We start from the raw sequence: 17,586 nt of genomic DNA on the forward strand, positions 1-17,586 counted from the left end.
GGTTAGAAAGCCGGCTCTGACCCCTGGCCGGCCTGTGGGTGCCCAGCTCGCCACTTCCTGGCTAGTGATCAGGCAAAGTTATTTCACTAGTTACTTCCTCTGGCAAATCGGGGTTTAAAATCGTCCCTCCTTCCTACGTGTCTGTGAGGACTGGAGTGCCTACTCCATTACAGCATAGTTTTGGCCCATTAAAAAAGTGCTCGGTAGACATTAGGTGTCGTGGTTGCTATTATTGTCATTATTACTAGAATTCCACGTCTGTGCCAACAGACACTGCTAACACGGTGACGAATGGTTTCTCGTTGGTGTTAAGCGAGAGTCTTTATAGTGGCTGTTCAAAGCCCTACACATTCTGGTCCCTCTGACATCTTTCTGACCCCATTCCCTAAGACTACCCCTGCCCCACCTCACACACACACACACACATACACACACACACACACACACACACACACTCATACACTCAAGTGTAAGTTCCATGAGGACAGGAAACTGTATTTTGTTAATTTCTGTAGTTTCAGTGCCTAGAAGTATTCCTAGCACATAGTAGGTGCTCAATAAATGTGTGTGGAATGAATGATTGAGCCCTAGTACAAATAAACCTCACCGCCTTGGTGAAGCTGTGTCTATTTCCCCAACAAGGTTACTTTCTTTTCCGAATCCTGCGATACCTAATACATTCTTCAGTTACCACATTTATCACGTTGTATTTTTCTGGGAAACATATTTAAAGCTCTTAGATTTAACCGGATGGCATGGTTCACAGGCACGTTTTTATTTAATGGCGAGAACCCTCATGTGGCACAGATGTGGCTGAAATCGCAGTGCTCCGTGCGTGTTTTCAAGCTGCATTCCCCATCATGTTCTCTGAGTCCTTCCACAAAACCATGTCCACGCTCGAGAAAGTCCAAGAAAAGGCAAAGGAGAAGAGACGTTCCAGCACAGAGAAAGCTGACGCGGTGGCGTGTTCCGTGTTTTGACGTCACGGAGACCTGGCTTGTTTGACCAGCACGCAGGGAGGGGGCTGGCAGGATGCTGCCCACAACTGTGGCTGAGAAACTGTCCGCAACCATCACCCCTGGAGGAGTGCACCTGTGTGGGCTGGCTTTGCAGAGCGTTTCTCCATCAGCGAGAAAACTCACCAATGTTTCGGAAATAAAATGCTGTTACTACAAGCCAGGAGCCGTATACATATCAGACAATTCTCACCAGATCAGCAGAAAGGCCTGCTAAAGTCTTCCATGCCTTGGGGCAAAGGTAGTGAGCAAGGACCCCTCTCAAATACGTTTCTCTGCCACCAATGTGATTCCGGGGCCAGCGCCCCTGGCTGACCAATCACGCATTTATTCCCTGCTGTCATTTGGGGTGTGAAGCGTATTGTGAGTCATTGATAAGCAGCTCCTGCCATTCCCTGCTGGGAAATAGCCTAGGACGCAAATGACTTTCCCCAGGACAGCAATGGGGCCAGCTACGTGGAATCCGTGTCTGCATTCGGAGGTGATAGTCTAAGGCAGCGGTCGGAGGTGATAGTCTAAGGCAGCGGTCGGCAAACGCATTAGTCAACAGAACGGCAAACCGCGGCTCGCGAGCCACATGCTCTGTTGACTAATGCATTTGCCGACCACTGGTCTAAGGAAGCCCCCCTCAGAGGTGGTGTGGCAGGTGCGAATGCCTTTGGCTGTAGTGTTTGTCACCTCCAGAGGACACATTTTCACCTGGAAAGGCCTCCGTGATGAGCAGGTGCTTCTGGGAGGGGATCAGGATTAACGTCGGGCCTGGCTGATGATGTCCTATGTTCCCTGCTATTCTGTTGGAGTTTTCCAATCCAGGGCAGTGCACAACGCCTGTTCTAGATGCACCTCTCTGTGCAGGAGAGGGACGATGGTTTCTGCCAAGACGCAATTATCGGTGCTTGCTGGCCAGGGAAATAGGGTTGTGCCACAACCTGCGAACTCTGGGGATGAAAGCCTGGGCTGCCTCCTGCTTCCATCTCGATCGGATCTTCGCTCTGGGGGTGCTGCTGGCTTCCTTTGGTGCGTGCTGGTCCCATGGCTCTGGGTCCTCTGGGTCCTCTGGGTCCACCTTAGTCACCCTGCTCTCCAAACAGGAGCTTTAAATATTTGTTTGTCTTTTTGTGAGGGTGGAGGGAATCTTGACCCCACTAGAATGGGGGTGCAGGGGTGGGATCAGTTCATCTGGGGCCTAACTGGGGCCCATTGAGGAACACATTGACCCCTCTGGTATCACTAGCTTTTTTGTTTGTTTGTTTGTTTGTTTAAACGATTACAAATAGTAGTTCATATGTCTCTTTTTTTTTTCCAATTGACCTTCCCCCAGTCTCCCCTACCCTGGCACATGCCCTCACCCCCCCTCACTAGGAGCTTTTTAATGCAGGCACTTGTTGATTCTAGTTAGTCGCTGATACTATATACATGACGCTGGATTTAATCTCTCTTCCTTCCTTGCATATCTTTGCTAGGTCAGAATACTAGTAACTTGGCAAAGTATTGCAGCTTTCCCTACGTGCCGAGGATTTCTGTATTTCCTTCAGGTCTGGAGTCCAACTTCTTAAGCATACCTTTGAAAGCACCTTATCAAACGTGGTGAACCCTTCTCAGCCTTATCTGATTCAAACTTCCTGTGACTTTGGGCCAGAGACTTCCTCCGCTCTGCTTCTCCCTGGGGCCCAGGGAGACCACTCCCCGTGGTGATGGGCCCCACCGTGCAAATTTTTCTTAATGGCTTAGCTTTTAAAGAGTTCCATCCCAGGCTTCTCTTTCCTCCTGCGTGAGGTGTCAACACCCACAGCTTCAGTTATCACCTGTGAGATCACTTTCTCCAAATCTCCAAGTCAAACATATCTCGGAAGTTCAAAGGCCCGCATATTCCCTTAGTCAACAGGTACCCGAGGAACCCCCACTATGTGTGAAGCCCAGTGACCACGCATTGTCACCGCTAGGATGTCCTGTAGGTACTTCTCTATGCCCAAGACATAGTAGGAGAAACTTCCTTCAAGGGCAGTTCGGCCTGTATTTCCAAGCGTGATACCACTGTCCACTGCTCACCCAAGCCATAATCCGAGGATTCATTTGCAATGTCTCTTTCTCCTTCACTAGGCACCCTCATTCAACATCTGTGCCCACATCCAGTCAGTCAGAAAACCCTGAAAATTACACCCTCCGACAATCTCAAAACTGTGCTTTCTTTCTTTCTTTCTTTCTTTCTTTCTTTCTTTCTTTCTTTCTTTCTTTCTTTCTTTCTTTCTTTTTTTTCTTTATTGATTTTAGAAAGAGAGGAAGGGAGAGAGATAGAAACAGTGAGATGAGCTGCCTCCTGCACGCCCCTCCTGGAGATCAAGCCCCAAACCCCGGGCACGTGCCCTGGCCGGGAATCGAACCTGGGATCTCTTAGTTCATGGGTTGATGCTCAACCGCTGAGCAACACCAGCCAGACTGTGCTTTCTTTTTTAACCTCTTGGCCTCTGTCTTAGTTTAGGCCTCCATCACCTGTCCCATTTTAATCTTATGGGCCAGCATCAGACATTCTTGATGCGAATTTCACCATCAATTTCCCTCCCTAAGGCACTTCATGGTTCCCAAATACCTTCAGAATTAAGCTCAACGCCTCCGCTTGGCCACCGCACCTTTGTGCGCCTGGCCCTTGTCCTATCTCCTGCCACTGTGTCCTCGAGTCTGAGTCCACACGAAACAACTTACTGTGTCTCAAAGACATCACACCGCCCTCCCTCTGGGCCCCAGTGCATCTGCCTGAGGGGCCCTTGGTCTTCCCTCCCCACTACCGGCTTCCCTTAGATGACAGTGCTGCCTAATGGTAAGCGCGTGAGCTTTGGGGCTGAGAAACCCATCCAACCTCAACAAGTTGCTTCTCCTTTTAGAGCCTCAATTTTATCATGAGGGTTGTTTTGCGAATCAAATCAGGTATTTGTTGAACAGATGAATGAATTACGTATTCACTCGTGGCCTGCTAGGAGCTGCAGATAGAGCAGCGAACACATCAGTTGAAGTCCCTGCCCTGAGGAATCTCACAACCTGTCTGGCACAGAGGAAGTGAACAAAGGAGTTACCGTTACTATTCACCTGAGGCTCAGGGGATAGCTCCGTGGGGTAACTTTGCCAGACCTTCTTGCCAATTTCCATTCTGAATGAGGTGCTCATCTCCCACGGCCCCATAGCACCCTCTGTGGCACCATTATTGCAGCATTATATGGTGTCGTGATGGCCAATATTTTATCTGGACAGACAACGAGTTCCTCAAGGATGGGGCCTGGGACTGGACTGCTTGTTTGCCAGCTTCCAGTACACACGAAATCCAGGCAGAGGTGTCAATTGAGCGAATGGACATTTTAGGGTAAACCTAACGTACTGCTGAAAACAGCACAGACTGCCGAAGAGCACTGGCCATCTGCCAGGCGCTGTGTTAGCTGGTGACATACATGATGGAATTTAATCTTCACAGCAACCCTCGGCAACCAGCATTATTACACAGACTTTCTAGATGAGGAATCTACACCTTAGATGCAAACTAACTTGCTGCAGTCAGGTTGGGGACCCAGGTCCGCCTGCCTCCAGAGCCCCAACGTTGCTCATGACGCTTGATGAGGGGAGCCCTTTCTCCACGGCAGTGGGGGGTTGCACTTGGGGTCTGCATGCGCTTTATTATGGCTGCACCTGTGCGCACAAGGCACCACCTGAACGCAGTCAGGGACACAGGCATTTTAGCTTCGTTCTTTTCTTCTCTCAGGGGTCCTCAAACTTTTTAAACAGGAAGCCAGTTCACTGTCCCTCAGACCGTTGGAGGGCTGGACTATAGTTTTAAAAAAAAAAAACTATGAACAAATTCCTATGCGCACTGCAGGCCCGGGACGAGTTGGCTGCTAAGCAGGACAGGCAGCGGCACCCGGCGGGCCGGATAAATGTCCTCAGTGGGCCGCATGTGGCCCGCAGGCCGTAGTTTGAGGACCCCTGTTACGCTAACCTGTGTGACTCCGCTCGCCCTGCCGAGGGTGGGGTAACAGAACGGGTTTGAAGTTGCCAGTTCAGTTTTGGCACCTCTGCCAGTTGACACTATCTTTGGGTAGCTAGCTCCATCTCTTGGGTGAATATTTCATCTTTCACCCTCCCCACCCCCTTCCCTCTCCCTAGCTTCTCTGCCTCACCTACCAAGCCACTGATTTCAGTCTTTACTGTCCTGGGGCTGCCCCTGTTTGGGGGGGGGTGGGTGCTAGGGAGATGCACTTTAAGGAGGTCTTTTCCTGGAGTCTCAGATGGGAAACGAGACAAAAGAAAGTCTCTTGGGCTGAGAACAAAGCCACTCCCTCTGGAAGTCTCCCTTCAGGGACTTGACAGTGGGAGATCCCGCTTTCTCCTACTTTCATCCCCTTCTTTCTACGCTCAGTTGGGGTTGGAAAGGGTGGATGCTTCCCTTCCTGCCCCTGCCTCTCCTGCACCTCCCTATATCCCAGCATCCTCCCTCCCAACGTGGAATTTGCCCTCCCCTTCTCCCTAGAGCTGAACTGGGGAATGGCTGCCAGGTCGCCTAATTTTTGAGACGAGAAAGGAAAACACATCTGTCTGATATTTTCAGATGATCACTTCTGTTAGCCCTGCATCTTGGAGGCTGACCACAGGCCTCTGGAGCTCTCTGGGTCCCTGAGAGCCGTGGTCGGCAAACTGCGGCTCGCGAGCCACATGCGGCTCTTTGGCCCCTTGAGTGTGGCTCTTCCACAAAATACCACGGCCTGGGCGAGTCTGTTTTGAAGAAGTGGCGTTAGAAGAAGTTTAAGTTTAAAAGATTTGGCTCGCAAAAGAAATTTCAATTGTTGTACTGTTGATATTTGGCTCTGTTGACTCATGAGTTTGCCCACCACTGCCTTAGAGCGATGTGGCTCAGAGCAGCTCCAGAGGAAGATGTGCACGGGCCGTGGACACCTCCTTCCCCTCCTAGTCCATCAACTCAGATTCTCGGCCGTGGTCTTCTCCTTCACAAGCAGCCTGGAAACAGTGGGGGTATTCACTCCACAAAATTAGTGGGTGTAATCAATGAGCCATGCATTCATTCACATTCCGACACATTTAGTCCCTACGATACCATCAGTGATGCCTAACCTATTACTTAAATACGGGATCATGGAAACATAAGCTGTAACAGAGAACACAGAAAGAGAGGGTGTGCTCTGAAAACGTTCAATACTTCATTTGCACACGGTGTCTTTCAGCTTCAGACTGTCCCCAAAGAAAAGGGAAGCCTTTGAGAAAAAAGAACAAGTTAGGAGGGAAATGGACAATAACAAAAATAGTAAGAGGAAGCGGATCTCTGTGGCAGTGACTACACTCTCAAGCCCCTTATAGCTCATTGTGCAACGTGAGGCTCTTGGTGTGTATCTCTTTAACTGTGTGCCTTGTAAGTCTTAGGTCAGAATTGGATCTTTATTATATGAGAAAAAATCCTCATGTAAGCTAAGATGTGAAGACATCAACCTGTATAACTGTGAATTCACTGGAGAAGCGTAAGATACAATTATTAAAATGTAGCCCAAAAGGAGAATATACAATGGAGAGGGGGTGCCCCGTTGTGTGAGAATACCATTGCCATCTGGGTTGTAAGCCTTTTGATTCTAATTCTAGAGCTTGGTGCCAGAAATAACTTATTACAGGGAGATACGCTGGAGAATCGTCAGGAATGACCAAGTTTTTACTGGTTTTTAACATCTGTGTCACCAATGATGAAGCTGCTGATCCATGCAGTGATGTAGCCAGGTAGCCTGGTATGCTAGTGCTTTCTGCTACATACACTGAGTGGCCGGATTATTGTGATCTCTGAACGCATAACCATCTGGCCACTCAGTGTATATCCTATATAATAAAAGGCTAATATGCAAATTGTCCCCTCGACCAGGAGTTCGACCAGCAGGCAGGCCGGCTGGCCAACCGCCCATGTCCCCTCCCCCTGGCCAGGCTGGCCGGACCCCACCCATGCACGAATTCATGCACTGGGCCTCTAATATATACATATATATATATATATATGTATATATATGTGTATATATATATATATATATATATATATATATATATATATATATATGTACACACACACACACACACACACACACACACACACACGAGTGGCCAGATTATTATGCGTTCAGAGCTCATCATAATCTGGCCACTCAGTGTATATTTATGCTGCCTTTTACACACCAATTCTTCCCCCTTTCCCACCCCACACAAGGTCAGAGACCACTTTAGATAAACGGAGAGTCCTTCAAACTCTCTTCTCCTCCCCGGAGGAGGAGAGCACTGGACACACTTGGGGTCTGGCCAGAGTTTATAACCTAATCCATAGACTTGGCACCGTAATAGCAAATCTCACAGTGGTCATGTTGAGAGTGTACATAAAGGTCTTGATTCTTTCCTTGATCTACGGTATTTATGAGCTCACATTAAATACAGATCGCTACTGTGCAATCACATTGATAAAAAGCATGTCATTTTGAAGTCCCAGTTCATTACTTTCTAGCTGCTGACCTTGAGCAGGTTACTCAATCTCACTAGTCTACTCGTCTTTAAAAGAGGGATATCAGAATAGTACCTGTCTCAAAGCCAGTGTGTTTGAAAACTGCATTACAGTGATATAGGGTAGCTTCAATGCTGAGCGCTTCCAGACACTAAATTGGGTGTTCACTGAATTCCCGTGGAAATGAAAGACATGCCAAGGAGTTCATTTCCTGTGGCATAAGGCAGTGTAAGAAGCTGAAGGAGGGCGTCTTGGATAACTAGGATGTTCTAAAATGGTGGCTATCTTTTGCACAAGCCCTCTTTTGGGGATGCTTTTGTGCACAACGTCTCTTAGTTTGCAGACTGGACGCTTCACATTATGGAAGTCAGACTGCATGGGTTAGAAGGAAACACGGCTCCCCCTTCGGTTTGCAGGCTTGGGGCTTGCAGTTGGGGGGGAGGAGGCTGGGCATTCCACACCCTTAGGGCCATACCTTTCCTGGAAGCAGGCCGCCAGGGGTCTTGTGTTCCTGAAACCAGGCCGAGTTCCCTGTTCCCGGCACAGGCTCTCGGTGTGGAAGGAGTTAACGGCCCCCACCCCTCTCCTGCGCCGCTCTTTTGTGTACACAGCTGCAGAGGGAGCGCGGGTCGGAAAGGAAATGGTTAGAGGAAGAGCCGGGTTTGAGACCGGGCGCGTCTGCGAGGGGGGCTGGCGGTGGCCCGGGCTTTACGCGCCAGATGTAGGCCCGCCCGGTGCCCGCCCGGAGCCGCCGCCGGCGTGGTCTCGCCGCGGCCCAGCAAGGTGATGAGTTAGCGAGTTGCTATGGTGACGGGCCGGCCCACGTGACCTGGTGCTGCTGCCGGCGCTCTGACGTCAGCACCGGGAGGGCGGGGCGCAGGAGGGCGGGGCGGGGCGGGAGCCGGAGCTGCGAGCAGGGAGCTGCGAGCGAGCGAGCGGGCGGCGGCGGCGGCGAGGTCTGCGGAGCGGGAGCGGGAAGAGCGGCCACCTCCTCACCAGCCAGCCCCCAGCGGTTTGATCCCTTCCTCGGGACTGCGCCAATGCCTGGTCCGACCCAGACCCTGTCCCCCAATGGCGAGAACAACAACGACATCATCCAGGATAACGGGACCATCATTCCTTTCCGGAAGCACACGGTGCGCGGGGAGCGTTCCTACAGGTACTGTGTGGCCGGCGCGGGCGCGGGCGCGGCGGGGACCTCGGCGCGGAAACCGCCCGTTATGTAATGGAGCGGACACTGCCCGACCGGCCGGCTGCGGGCTGCGTGTGTAACGGCGGTGGTGATCCCCGCTGTCCGTGTCCATGTGTCATGTGGGGGATGCATGGAGGCTTCCCGGTCGCAGCTGGAAAGCATTTTGTGAATAAGGTTTGCCGCCTGCAAGGGGTCTCCCTCCAGCGCCTTCCTTCCCCAGGGACCCGAATGCAAGCAGTTTTCCCCCCTCTGCGGAGGGAGACAGGCTGTGGCCCTTCCTTTCCTCCTTCCCTTTCAGCTTTTGAAGGAACCATTAGGTGGGCTGTGCCTGGAGGCAGAGGACGGGAGGGTGGCGAGGAGGACGCTGGCGCTCGCCTTGGTGTGTGTGTGTGTGTGTGTGTGCAGGAAAGATGGAATCCTCTAGAATTGAGCTGCAGCCTGTGATGTGAAACCGCCAGATTGATGGAGCTTTGTAAGGATTCTGCTCGCTGATTGGTGCGAGGATTGACAGCAGAGGTCACGGTGTCAGACATTCACCAAAATTGTCTTCCTAGAACCCAAGGTTTATTAGAAAGAGACTGGACTGCAAGGGACCCGGGCGCCGTGGTGCCTTTTCTTGGGAGTTGATGGCCTCCGCCTGGGTGGGGGAGCCCACCCTTTCTGTTGACGGTGGGAAGATAATTCCTGGTATTTTGCTGAGGTCTGATTTGAGGATGGGGCTGATCTTGGTCGTTGTATCGTTAAGCCCTTTGATTAATGAGTGGGCCGGTGCGGTTGGCATCGTTCTGACATTAGCATATCTGGCAATATGTTCTAGCAGATAAGCTCATTAAAATTGTTTGCATTGTTTGATAAGGATAACAATGTCATGGAGCATGCAGCCCGAGTGCGGTGCGTTCGAGGCCAGGCTGGAAGGGAGACTGATAGCGTCGCTCCTGTCTCCTCCGAAGTTCTTTTGTACTGGGGCGGTTATTTTTAAATGCTGCCTTGATACCCACGAACAGTGCTACTGCTTCAAAGCAGGGCACACATACCCCCGAAGTGCATCCTCTCAGCTAGCGGGCAACAGGAAAGGGCTCTTTTTTTTTCTTCTTTTTTTTGTTTATGCCTTCGTCTAAACATCCAGATAGTATTATGGGCAGAATATTCTGGATGCATGAATGTTGATATAATGGGACCCCAAGTACCCCACTTCCTGTGACCAAAGGAACGCCGTTTGCTGACTCTTTGCCCTTTCGCCTCTGGTAGTTCCAGAAATACTTGGAGATCATTTTGGCTGTGCCCAGGAAGTCACCAAAATCTCACGCCTGACGGTTCCAGCCAACGCGCTGACACGGCCTCCTTTCAGACTCCAAGGGCTGGTCATGCCCTTCACACGGGAACCGCAGCCGGCCCACAACTGCTGGCCTTCTCCTTTTGGAGGCCCAAGCTCATGATGGGAACGTTGGGTCCCTCTGTCCCTACCGCCTCCGCCTTTTTCTGTGGACGTTCCAAGGCCTAAAATAGAATAAAAAAAATTTTTTAAAAAAAAAACCCTGGGTTACTTTGAAACCTCACTCATTGAAGCTGTTCTTGTAGGTACTGCACTTGAAACCCTGGCTCCTCAAATGATTTCCTCTCTGCCGTGTAGATAGTTGCTTTTTAGACGAGTGCGAATCTTACCACGTGGGCCGAAGGGTGCGGCCTCGTTGGGTCTTATTAGTCATATGCGCGAACTTGAAATGGCAGTGCCGTGGAAAATCACTCGGTGGAAAGGTGACATGCGAATTTTGGTGATAAATTATGGCTTTAAAATAAAAGTTTATGGACCTTTTTCATTCCGTCCACGTTATTTCCATCTCCCAAATTATTCCCAGTTTGCTTCCTGAGCCTAGAATGGTCCCTGAAATTATGTGAAAAACAAAACTGAATTGGAATAACGATCTGCCTGAACGAATTCTTAAGCCACCGTGCGCATCACGGCGTCCGTGTGTTCTAGGGTAGGGGTATTGGGCCCGACGGCGAGAGATGCCATGGGCCACGTGAAGAGGAAGTCTCCAGAGCTGCACGTGGACTGAGGCGCACCGACGGCGAGAGATGCCACGGGTCACGTGAAGAGGAAGCCTCCAGAACTGCACGTTTCTCCCGAGGGGGGTGGAGGGGGATGGCCGGTGTCTCCTCCCGACGGCCTATTTCCCTGCAGGAGCACAGGGGAAGGAAAGCTGGGGTGCATTTTTCTACTCGGGAACTGCTCCGTGGTGATTTTGGCATCCTGGGGCTGCAATAACACTGCCCTTTAATTGCTGAGAAACGTGGAAGGCAGTTTGAAAGCCAGAGTAGAGGTGTAACCAAACACGTGTTGCGTTGGCTGAGGGTTCAGTGTCCCCCCCACCAATGAGAGGTGCTGGAGAGGGGGTCCCGGGGGAGCCCTGGGATGGCCGCATTCTCTTTCTGGCCCCTCTGCTGACTTCCAGGGAGGCGCCCAGCAAGCCCCTTCTCTTTGTAAAGATGCCTGCGTGTGCTCATTGCCTGTAAGCATCTCACTGCATTCTTACAAAGCTTTCGTGAGGTTAACTTCAAAACGTTTAGAACCAGAAAGAGCTATGTAAATATAAGGAGGAGGCTGTGATTCTTGAAAGAGGGGCTCTTTCAGGGGCTCCAGGCCGAACGCCCCTCACCTGGCAGGTAGCACAGCGGAGAGGGGGCAGCTCCCCAGGCTCCCGCGGGAGACGTTACTGCCATCACATGTGCACCGGATTGTTTATAAATAAGGGTCACCTGTGGTTCATGACCCAGCTATCTTAGCCCCGGTCTCTCTCCGTGTAAACAGAGCCCATTTTCCCAGCCGGGACTGGCGTGGGCGGTAAATCATCATGGAAACCTGCGCACCCTTTGGTAGAAGAACAAGCGTCCTTTAGAAAGCTACCCTCCCTTAGTCATGTCAGTGGAAAGAGCGAGGGCAGACATGGCTCAGCGGAGCCCTGCGGACGTGTCCACACCATGTGATGGCCTCCTCGGCCGGCCTCCTCATGGCATGTACAAGCGCCAGAAAGCCATAGATGTGAAGAGCCGCTGAAGATGTGTGGGCCGTGTGGGCCGTGTGAGGTGACACTTGCATTCACGGGTGAGGGAGCCTCTCGGGCGCTCCCTGGGGAGGGCTCCCTGCAGGGGACTGAGGAACTGGCGCCTGCCCGCCGGCCCTGTCCGCACGCTGCAGGCTTGTGAGCACGAATGTGTAAGTCCAGAGGACTATGTCCACGTGGGTGTTGGGCCACGCTGCTGCAGTAGCGTATGTTTCTGAATACTTTTAAAAGCTTTGCTTGGCCCCAAGAAATGGACTGTAAAAAAAAAAAAAGCAAAATGAAAACTTAAGGTTTTGACATCCAACTGCGCCAACTTTGAAAAATGAACTCTTGTTAAGAAAAACAAAAAGAGGCCCTGGCTGGAGTGGCTCAGTGGATAGAGCGTCGGCCTGTGGACCGGAGGGTCCCGGGTTTGATTCCGGTCTAGGGCACCTGCTTGGGTTGCGGGCTCGATCTCCAGAAGGGGGCCTGCAGGAGGCAGGCAGTCAATGATTTTCTCTCATCATTGATGTTTCTTTTTCTTCCTCTCCCTTCCTCTCTGAAATCAATAAAAAAATATGTCTCTCTCTCTCTATATACACACACACACACACACACACACACACACACACACACACACTTACTAGTGGCCCGGTACATGAAATCCGTGCACATTAAAAGGGAATTAATTAGAGGAAATATTTTAATATTACTATTTGCCCTTTCTCTATAATAGAAGTGTCAGAGATGAAAGAAAATTAGTAAAATTAGTATATGAAAACCTTCCTCCTGTCAGAGTCTGGGGCACACCACAGGACCCAGAGTGAAGTCCCCGCCCACCCACATGCGCCTCAAAATCGTGTGAGACCCAGACCTGGCTGCCGCCCCCCCGCCCCCTTGTCTAGATGCATTGGGCTAGATCCAGACCTGGCCAGCCCCACCCTTGTCAAGCCCTGCCAGGCAGGGGGGCATAGCTTCAGGTTTCCTGGCCCGGTGCCAGGACAGGGAGCGTGCCTTGAGGTCCCCCGTCAAGCCCCACCAGGTGGGGGACATGGCCTGAGATCCCCTGTCAAGACCCGCTCGGTGGGGGGCGTGGCCTGAGGTCCCCCGTCAAGCCCTGCTGGGTAGGGGCACAGCCTGAGGTCCCCTGTCAAGCCCCGCCAGGCAGGGGGGCGCAGCCTCAGGTCCCCTGGCCCGGTGCTGGGCGGGGGGCACAGCCTCAGGTCCCCCGGCCTGGTGCTGGGGCAGGGGGTGCGGTCTGAGGTCCCCCGGCCTGGTGCTGGGGCAGGGGGAAGCAGGCTGAGGTCCCCTAGCCCAGCACCAGGACAGGAAGCGCACCTTGAGGTCCCCGTCAAGCCCCGCCGCCCCGCCGGGAGCAGGGTGTAGCCTCAGGTCCCTGCTGATTGCTCATTAAGGCTCCTGATGGGAACTTGGCCTCAGCTGTGGGTGCAGCCATCTTTGTGACGGAGTGATGATCAATTAGCATATTCCCTCTTTATTAGATAGGATATATATGTATAAAGAAAAACAAAAAGAAAAGGCATGCATGTGTATAAACGATGGTCATGAAAGTGTGTTCCATTTCATAGAAGCTGTTGTAACATGGCTCACTTTGATCAGAATGTGGATTTCAGACCCTACTCCCCAAAATAGCGGCTGCAGACATGACAGATCTAGCCTCATGTGTCTCTGTTATGTATGTATGTGTGTCATCTGGGTTTACTACTGTCCTAGGAGATTTTCACAAATAATGATTTTTGTCCTTAATATTTTTCTTGGTATTTGTAAAAAAAAAATAATAATCATCATCATCACAGGATTACTTGATGCTTCAGTTCTGAGGTGCCCGATAATTTGCACTTCTGTTCAGGTTCCTGGTCAGAGCTTCTGTTAAGGGGATGGTCTTGGCGGTGCCTTCTGAGAGGCCCACCACTCACCAGCGGCTGTCACCTGTTGTGTCTGTTGCCAGTGCATTATCTCAGAGGAGCAGTGGCTGGAGCTGGTCCCTTGAATTTAGATGGTGGTTTTCCGCATTTACAGGAACCTCTTGAAGCTGCAGTGAATAATTCCTTAGATTAATGGAGCGGGAAATATGGGGCCTAATCTCCATATTCTGTTTGGTTTGGGGGATTAATCTGACAAGTACTTGAGAGTGTGCTCCGGGCCGGCTCTCTGCTGGATGCCCCTTCAAGGACCTTGCGTTCTAGTGAAGATACACCTTGCGAGTATTTGGCGTGGTCTGAAGGCAAAGTGGTTTGCATTTCCTGAGCCCACAGAGACTCAAAGTGGAAAAAGATACCCCGGAGGCCAGGGGTATCTTCCTTCCTACTGTAGGAGGCCAGCCGGCACTGTGGGAGGCCCGGCGTTTTGGTGAAAAGGGTGTAGGCTTTCGCATCAGGATTTTGCTCGGCCTGGCAAGCTGCAGGTTGGCAGTGGTGGGCAGTAAGGCAGGAGCACTGTTAGGCAGGCAGGGTGGGCACGAGTCGGACAGGGAAAGCCATTGGAAGTTCATTCATCAAAGCCCAGCGCCATGTCAACAGGAGTGTGTGTGCTGGGACTGCTGGCCTGCTGTGAAATGAAAGTTAGATGGAAAGTGGAGTTCCAGCAGTGCCCCGCCCTGCAGGCCCCAGGCGGACTAGAGCATCCTTAATCCCCAGGAGAGAACTCTCTGGAACCCAGTGTAGGGATCAGGACACGGTAGACAGATGTTCCCTGGCTCCAGGCTTCTGTCCCCGAGTGGCAGCAACCACAGCTTCACCCCATAACAGGACTGGTACGCGGGTCAGACAGTGGCTCTGCTATTGGCAGAAGCCCACTTCATAGTAACTTCAGGGGTCGCTGGTCTGTACGCTTACTGCTCTCAGCATCCCACACTCCAAATCAGGGGGCCTGGTCCTTCATCGGGAAGGACCCCCCTGAGCCATTTAATCCCATGGAGTGTGCAGACATGACTGATGAAGCGGCTCGGGGCGCGGCTCGGGGCTCGGGCGCCAGTTCTCTGCCAGCCGCGGGCCCTGGAGTAGAATGAACCAACCTGACTCGGATGGTATGGGTTTGTTTACTTTTGAATTTTGTCGGTCTCGGTCTCGCTTGAAAGGAAAAAATGATTTGTTCCTCTCCTGTGAAAAGTACCTCTTCCCGCAATGAAAAGTGTTAGAATAGGCATATATGTTAGCGTAGTGTCATATGCTAACACGAGGTTAGCTTTCAGCTACCTGCCGCTGTCATGCCCACTTGGGTATGCCACGTTCATCCAGAATCCTAAGCAGCATTCATTCCAGCAGCCCTTTTCCTCGGAACACTCCACACACATCCCACTGGCAACACATGGGCCTTGTTTCTTAGTTCGTTTCAAAATCATGATTTTTATCTTGCTGTTTTGGCCCTTGGGATTTATATTATGTTGAGAGAATTCTTTCAAAATGGAAAGCTACAGTTCACATAGGCAAAAACTAAAATTATACAACTATCGCCTTATAGCGCGAATCAAAGAATTTTTTCCTGAATATGTTTTTTTGTTAAATGCATTCCCAAAAGGCTCGTCCATTTTAACGAAAAGAATCATTAGTGAGGTAAGATTGAACAGTCTCATAGGTCACCAAGAAATAATTTCTTAGTAGGTTACTAAAAAAAATAAAAAAATACTTGTGTATTTTCAGGGTCAACTCTCCCCAGGCTAATTGGGATCTCACTCACTTACACCAGCACAGCCTCTTGTGCTGAAAGCATTATTTTATTTTTCTAAATGTAGTACGTATTGACATAGGATGGTCACGTTGGTGATGGTGTCCTTGGGTGATTTATCCTGAATTCAGTCTTCCTGTTATTCCTGGACCTCATTTGGTTTGGGCTGGGTAAAATGTGCCAAAAACCAGATCGGGGCCAGGACTTGGGACAGAGAGGAATGGGCAAGAGGTTTGAGCGAGCAGAGCCTGCGGTAAACAATGCGGGGTGCTCTGGTGGGAGCCCGTGAAACTTGTGCTGCGGAGCCTGCGGCCAGCGCGTGTTGCTGTGTAAGCTCAAACTGGGGCGCGCCCTCCCTGTGAGGCACCCCTAGATTTCTGTGAGCCCGGTTCACTTTTTCTGGAAGTCATACTTGTTTTTGTTTTCTTTTAAAGACGTTTATCTTTCTGTTCTTTAGAGTCAGCCTACCTTGGCAAGACCCTGAGAGGTAATTTGTCAAAAATGCCAGAGGCTTTGACACCTCCTGGTGGCGTTCTTATGTTCATTTCTGATTGAAAACAGTAGAACCCTGGCCGAAGCCGGTTTGGCTCAGTGGATAGAGCGTCGGCCTGCGGACTGAAGGGTCCCGGGTTCGATTCCGGTAAGGGGCATGTACCTTGGTTGCGGGCACATCCCCAGGAGGAGGTGTGCAGGAGGCAGCTGATCGATGTTTCTCTCTCATCGATGTTTCTAACTCTCTATCCCTCTCCCTTCTTCTCTGTAAAAAATCAATAAAATATATTAAAAAAAAAAAAAGAAAGAAAACAGTAGAACCCTTCATTTAAGAGCGGAATTCCCTGCAAGGTTTGCATTTGGTGCTCAGCAAATCAGGAGGAAGTGAAGCTACTAGAATGAGCTCCTCCAACCCCCTCCCCATCCCTCTTCCTTTTTATTGTTTTAGAATGCCAAAACATGTCTTCAGATTGCTAACAATAAACAATTTCCAATTCCCACTCTCTAAATAATTCCACAGTTATTGTTATAGTGAAATCTAAGCCCAAAACCCGGCCGACTCTTTATCTGTCCTTTTAGCAAACAAGTTCCTTCTATCTGCTGCACTCCATGCCACCCCTCCTTGAAAAGCCTCTGTTGTCCAGGCCCCCCGTTGGGCGAAGAGGGAGGACTCTGAGGCGGGGAGATGTTCACCTCTGACCCCGATAAAGTAATTTTGTGATTGTTGTGCTAATGCCTGGCAGAGGCAGAATGATCACGCCTGTGATCTTCACAAGCTCTCAGAAACGGAGCATGAAAGTAAAGCCTGTCCCTGGATGTGCGGGTCCTGGACCATGCGCTCTGCGTCACGCTTTAACACAGCCTGAAGGCACAGCGCCGAGCTTCCTTGCGTGGCCTGTGTGGCCGGAAGGTTACCTCTCCCTTGCCAAGAGTCACCGGAGGACACGTGAAAAGGCTTCTCTCTTTCACACTGCGCTAACTTTTACGTAGAAAGGGAGGAAAATGAGCGTAAATAGTCATGAGATACCGGGAGGAAGTGTAAGGATAGAAAGTGATAACCGGGAACTGGACAGGTGGGTCCTGTGTGTTTTTTTATGGAGTTTTACCTGCTGAAATATATTGGGAAGCATCTCAGAATATTCGTGGGCTTTCTGAAGCCACGCGGACGATGTTTAAAGTTTAAAATCTGCTAATGCAGGTACCAGTCCTAATTACAACAGCCTGGCACATCACAGATGCAGTGCGCTCCATCTGCCCCGAGTTCCACACGCCGTGTCCATGGTCCATCTTCGCTTCACTTTGGCCGGAGGACCCGGTCTGCCTCCTGCGGTTCTGTGATGCGTCCAGCCCACTCAGTGTGCTCCGTGCGTCCTGCACTAACTGCAAAGCAACCCCCGGTGACGATTCCTTTTCCATATCCTCCTCGAATGTTCCTTTTCTCATTTTTTGAGCACCTGCTGTGTGTCAGGTACCGTGTGAGGCCCTAGAACAGTGAGATCACCCTACTTCAGCCACTCCGCTGCAGTCCTCTGGCCTCCCCAAATCCTGGCTTAACCTCCCACCTCATGGACGACACTGAGCAATATCTGGCCTTCATGACCCCTGTGACCTGCTGGTGTGACAGCCCCTCCCCCACCAGTC

General features: G+C 51.0%; 1 protein-coding gene across 3 annotated transcripts in view; it reads left to right on the forward strand.

Annotated features, from left to right (window-relative positions):
• MAPRE2 (microtubule associated protein RP/EB family member 2) overlaps positions 1 to 17,586 on the forward strand; it is a 130,263-nt gene that overhangs the window by 35,173 nt on the left and 77,504 nt on the right. Inside the window, exon 1 of one of the 3 annotated variants that reach the window (XM_080686902.1) lies at positions 8,414 to 8,695. The exons of the other annotated variants lie outside the window; for them this stretch is intronic. Within the exon in view, the coding sequence (XP_080543028.1) occupies positions 8,577 to 8,695 (119 nt within the window). The 5' untranslated portion in view covers positions 8,414 to 8,576. Of the gene's footprint in view, positions 1 to 8,413; positions 8,696 to 17,586 lie in introns of those variants that run through there. 3 annotated transcript variants of the gene reach the window in all.

This window comes from Plecotus auritus (assembly GCF_963455305.1).
Source record: "Plecotus auritus genome assembly, chromosome: 8".
NCBI lineage: Eukaryota > Metazoa > Chordata > Mammalia > Chiroptera > Vespertilionidae > Plecotus > Plecotus auritus.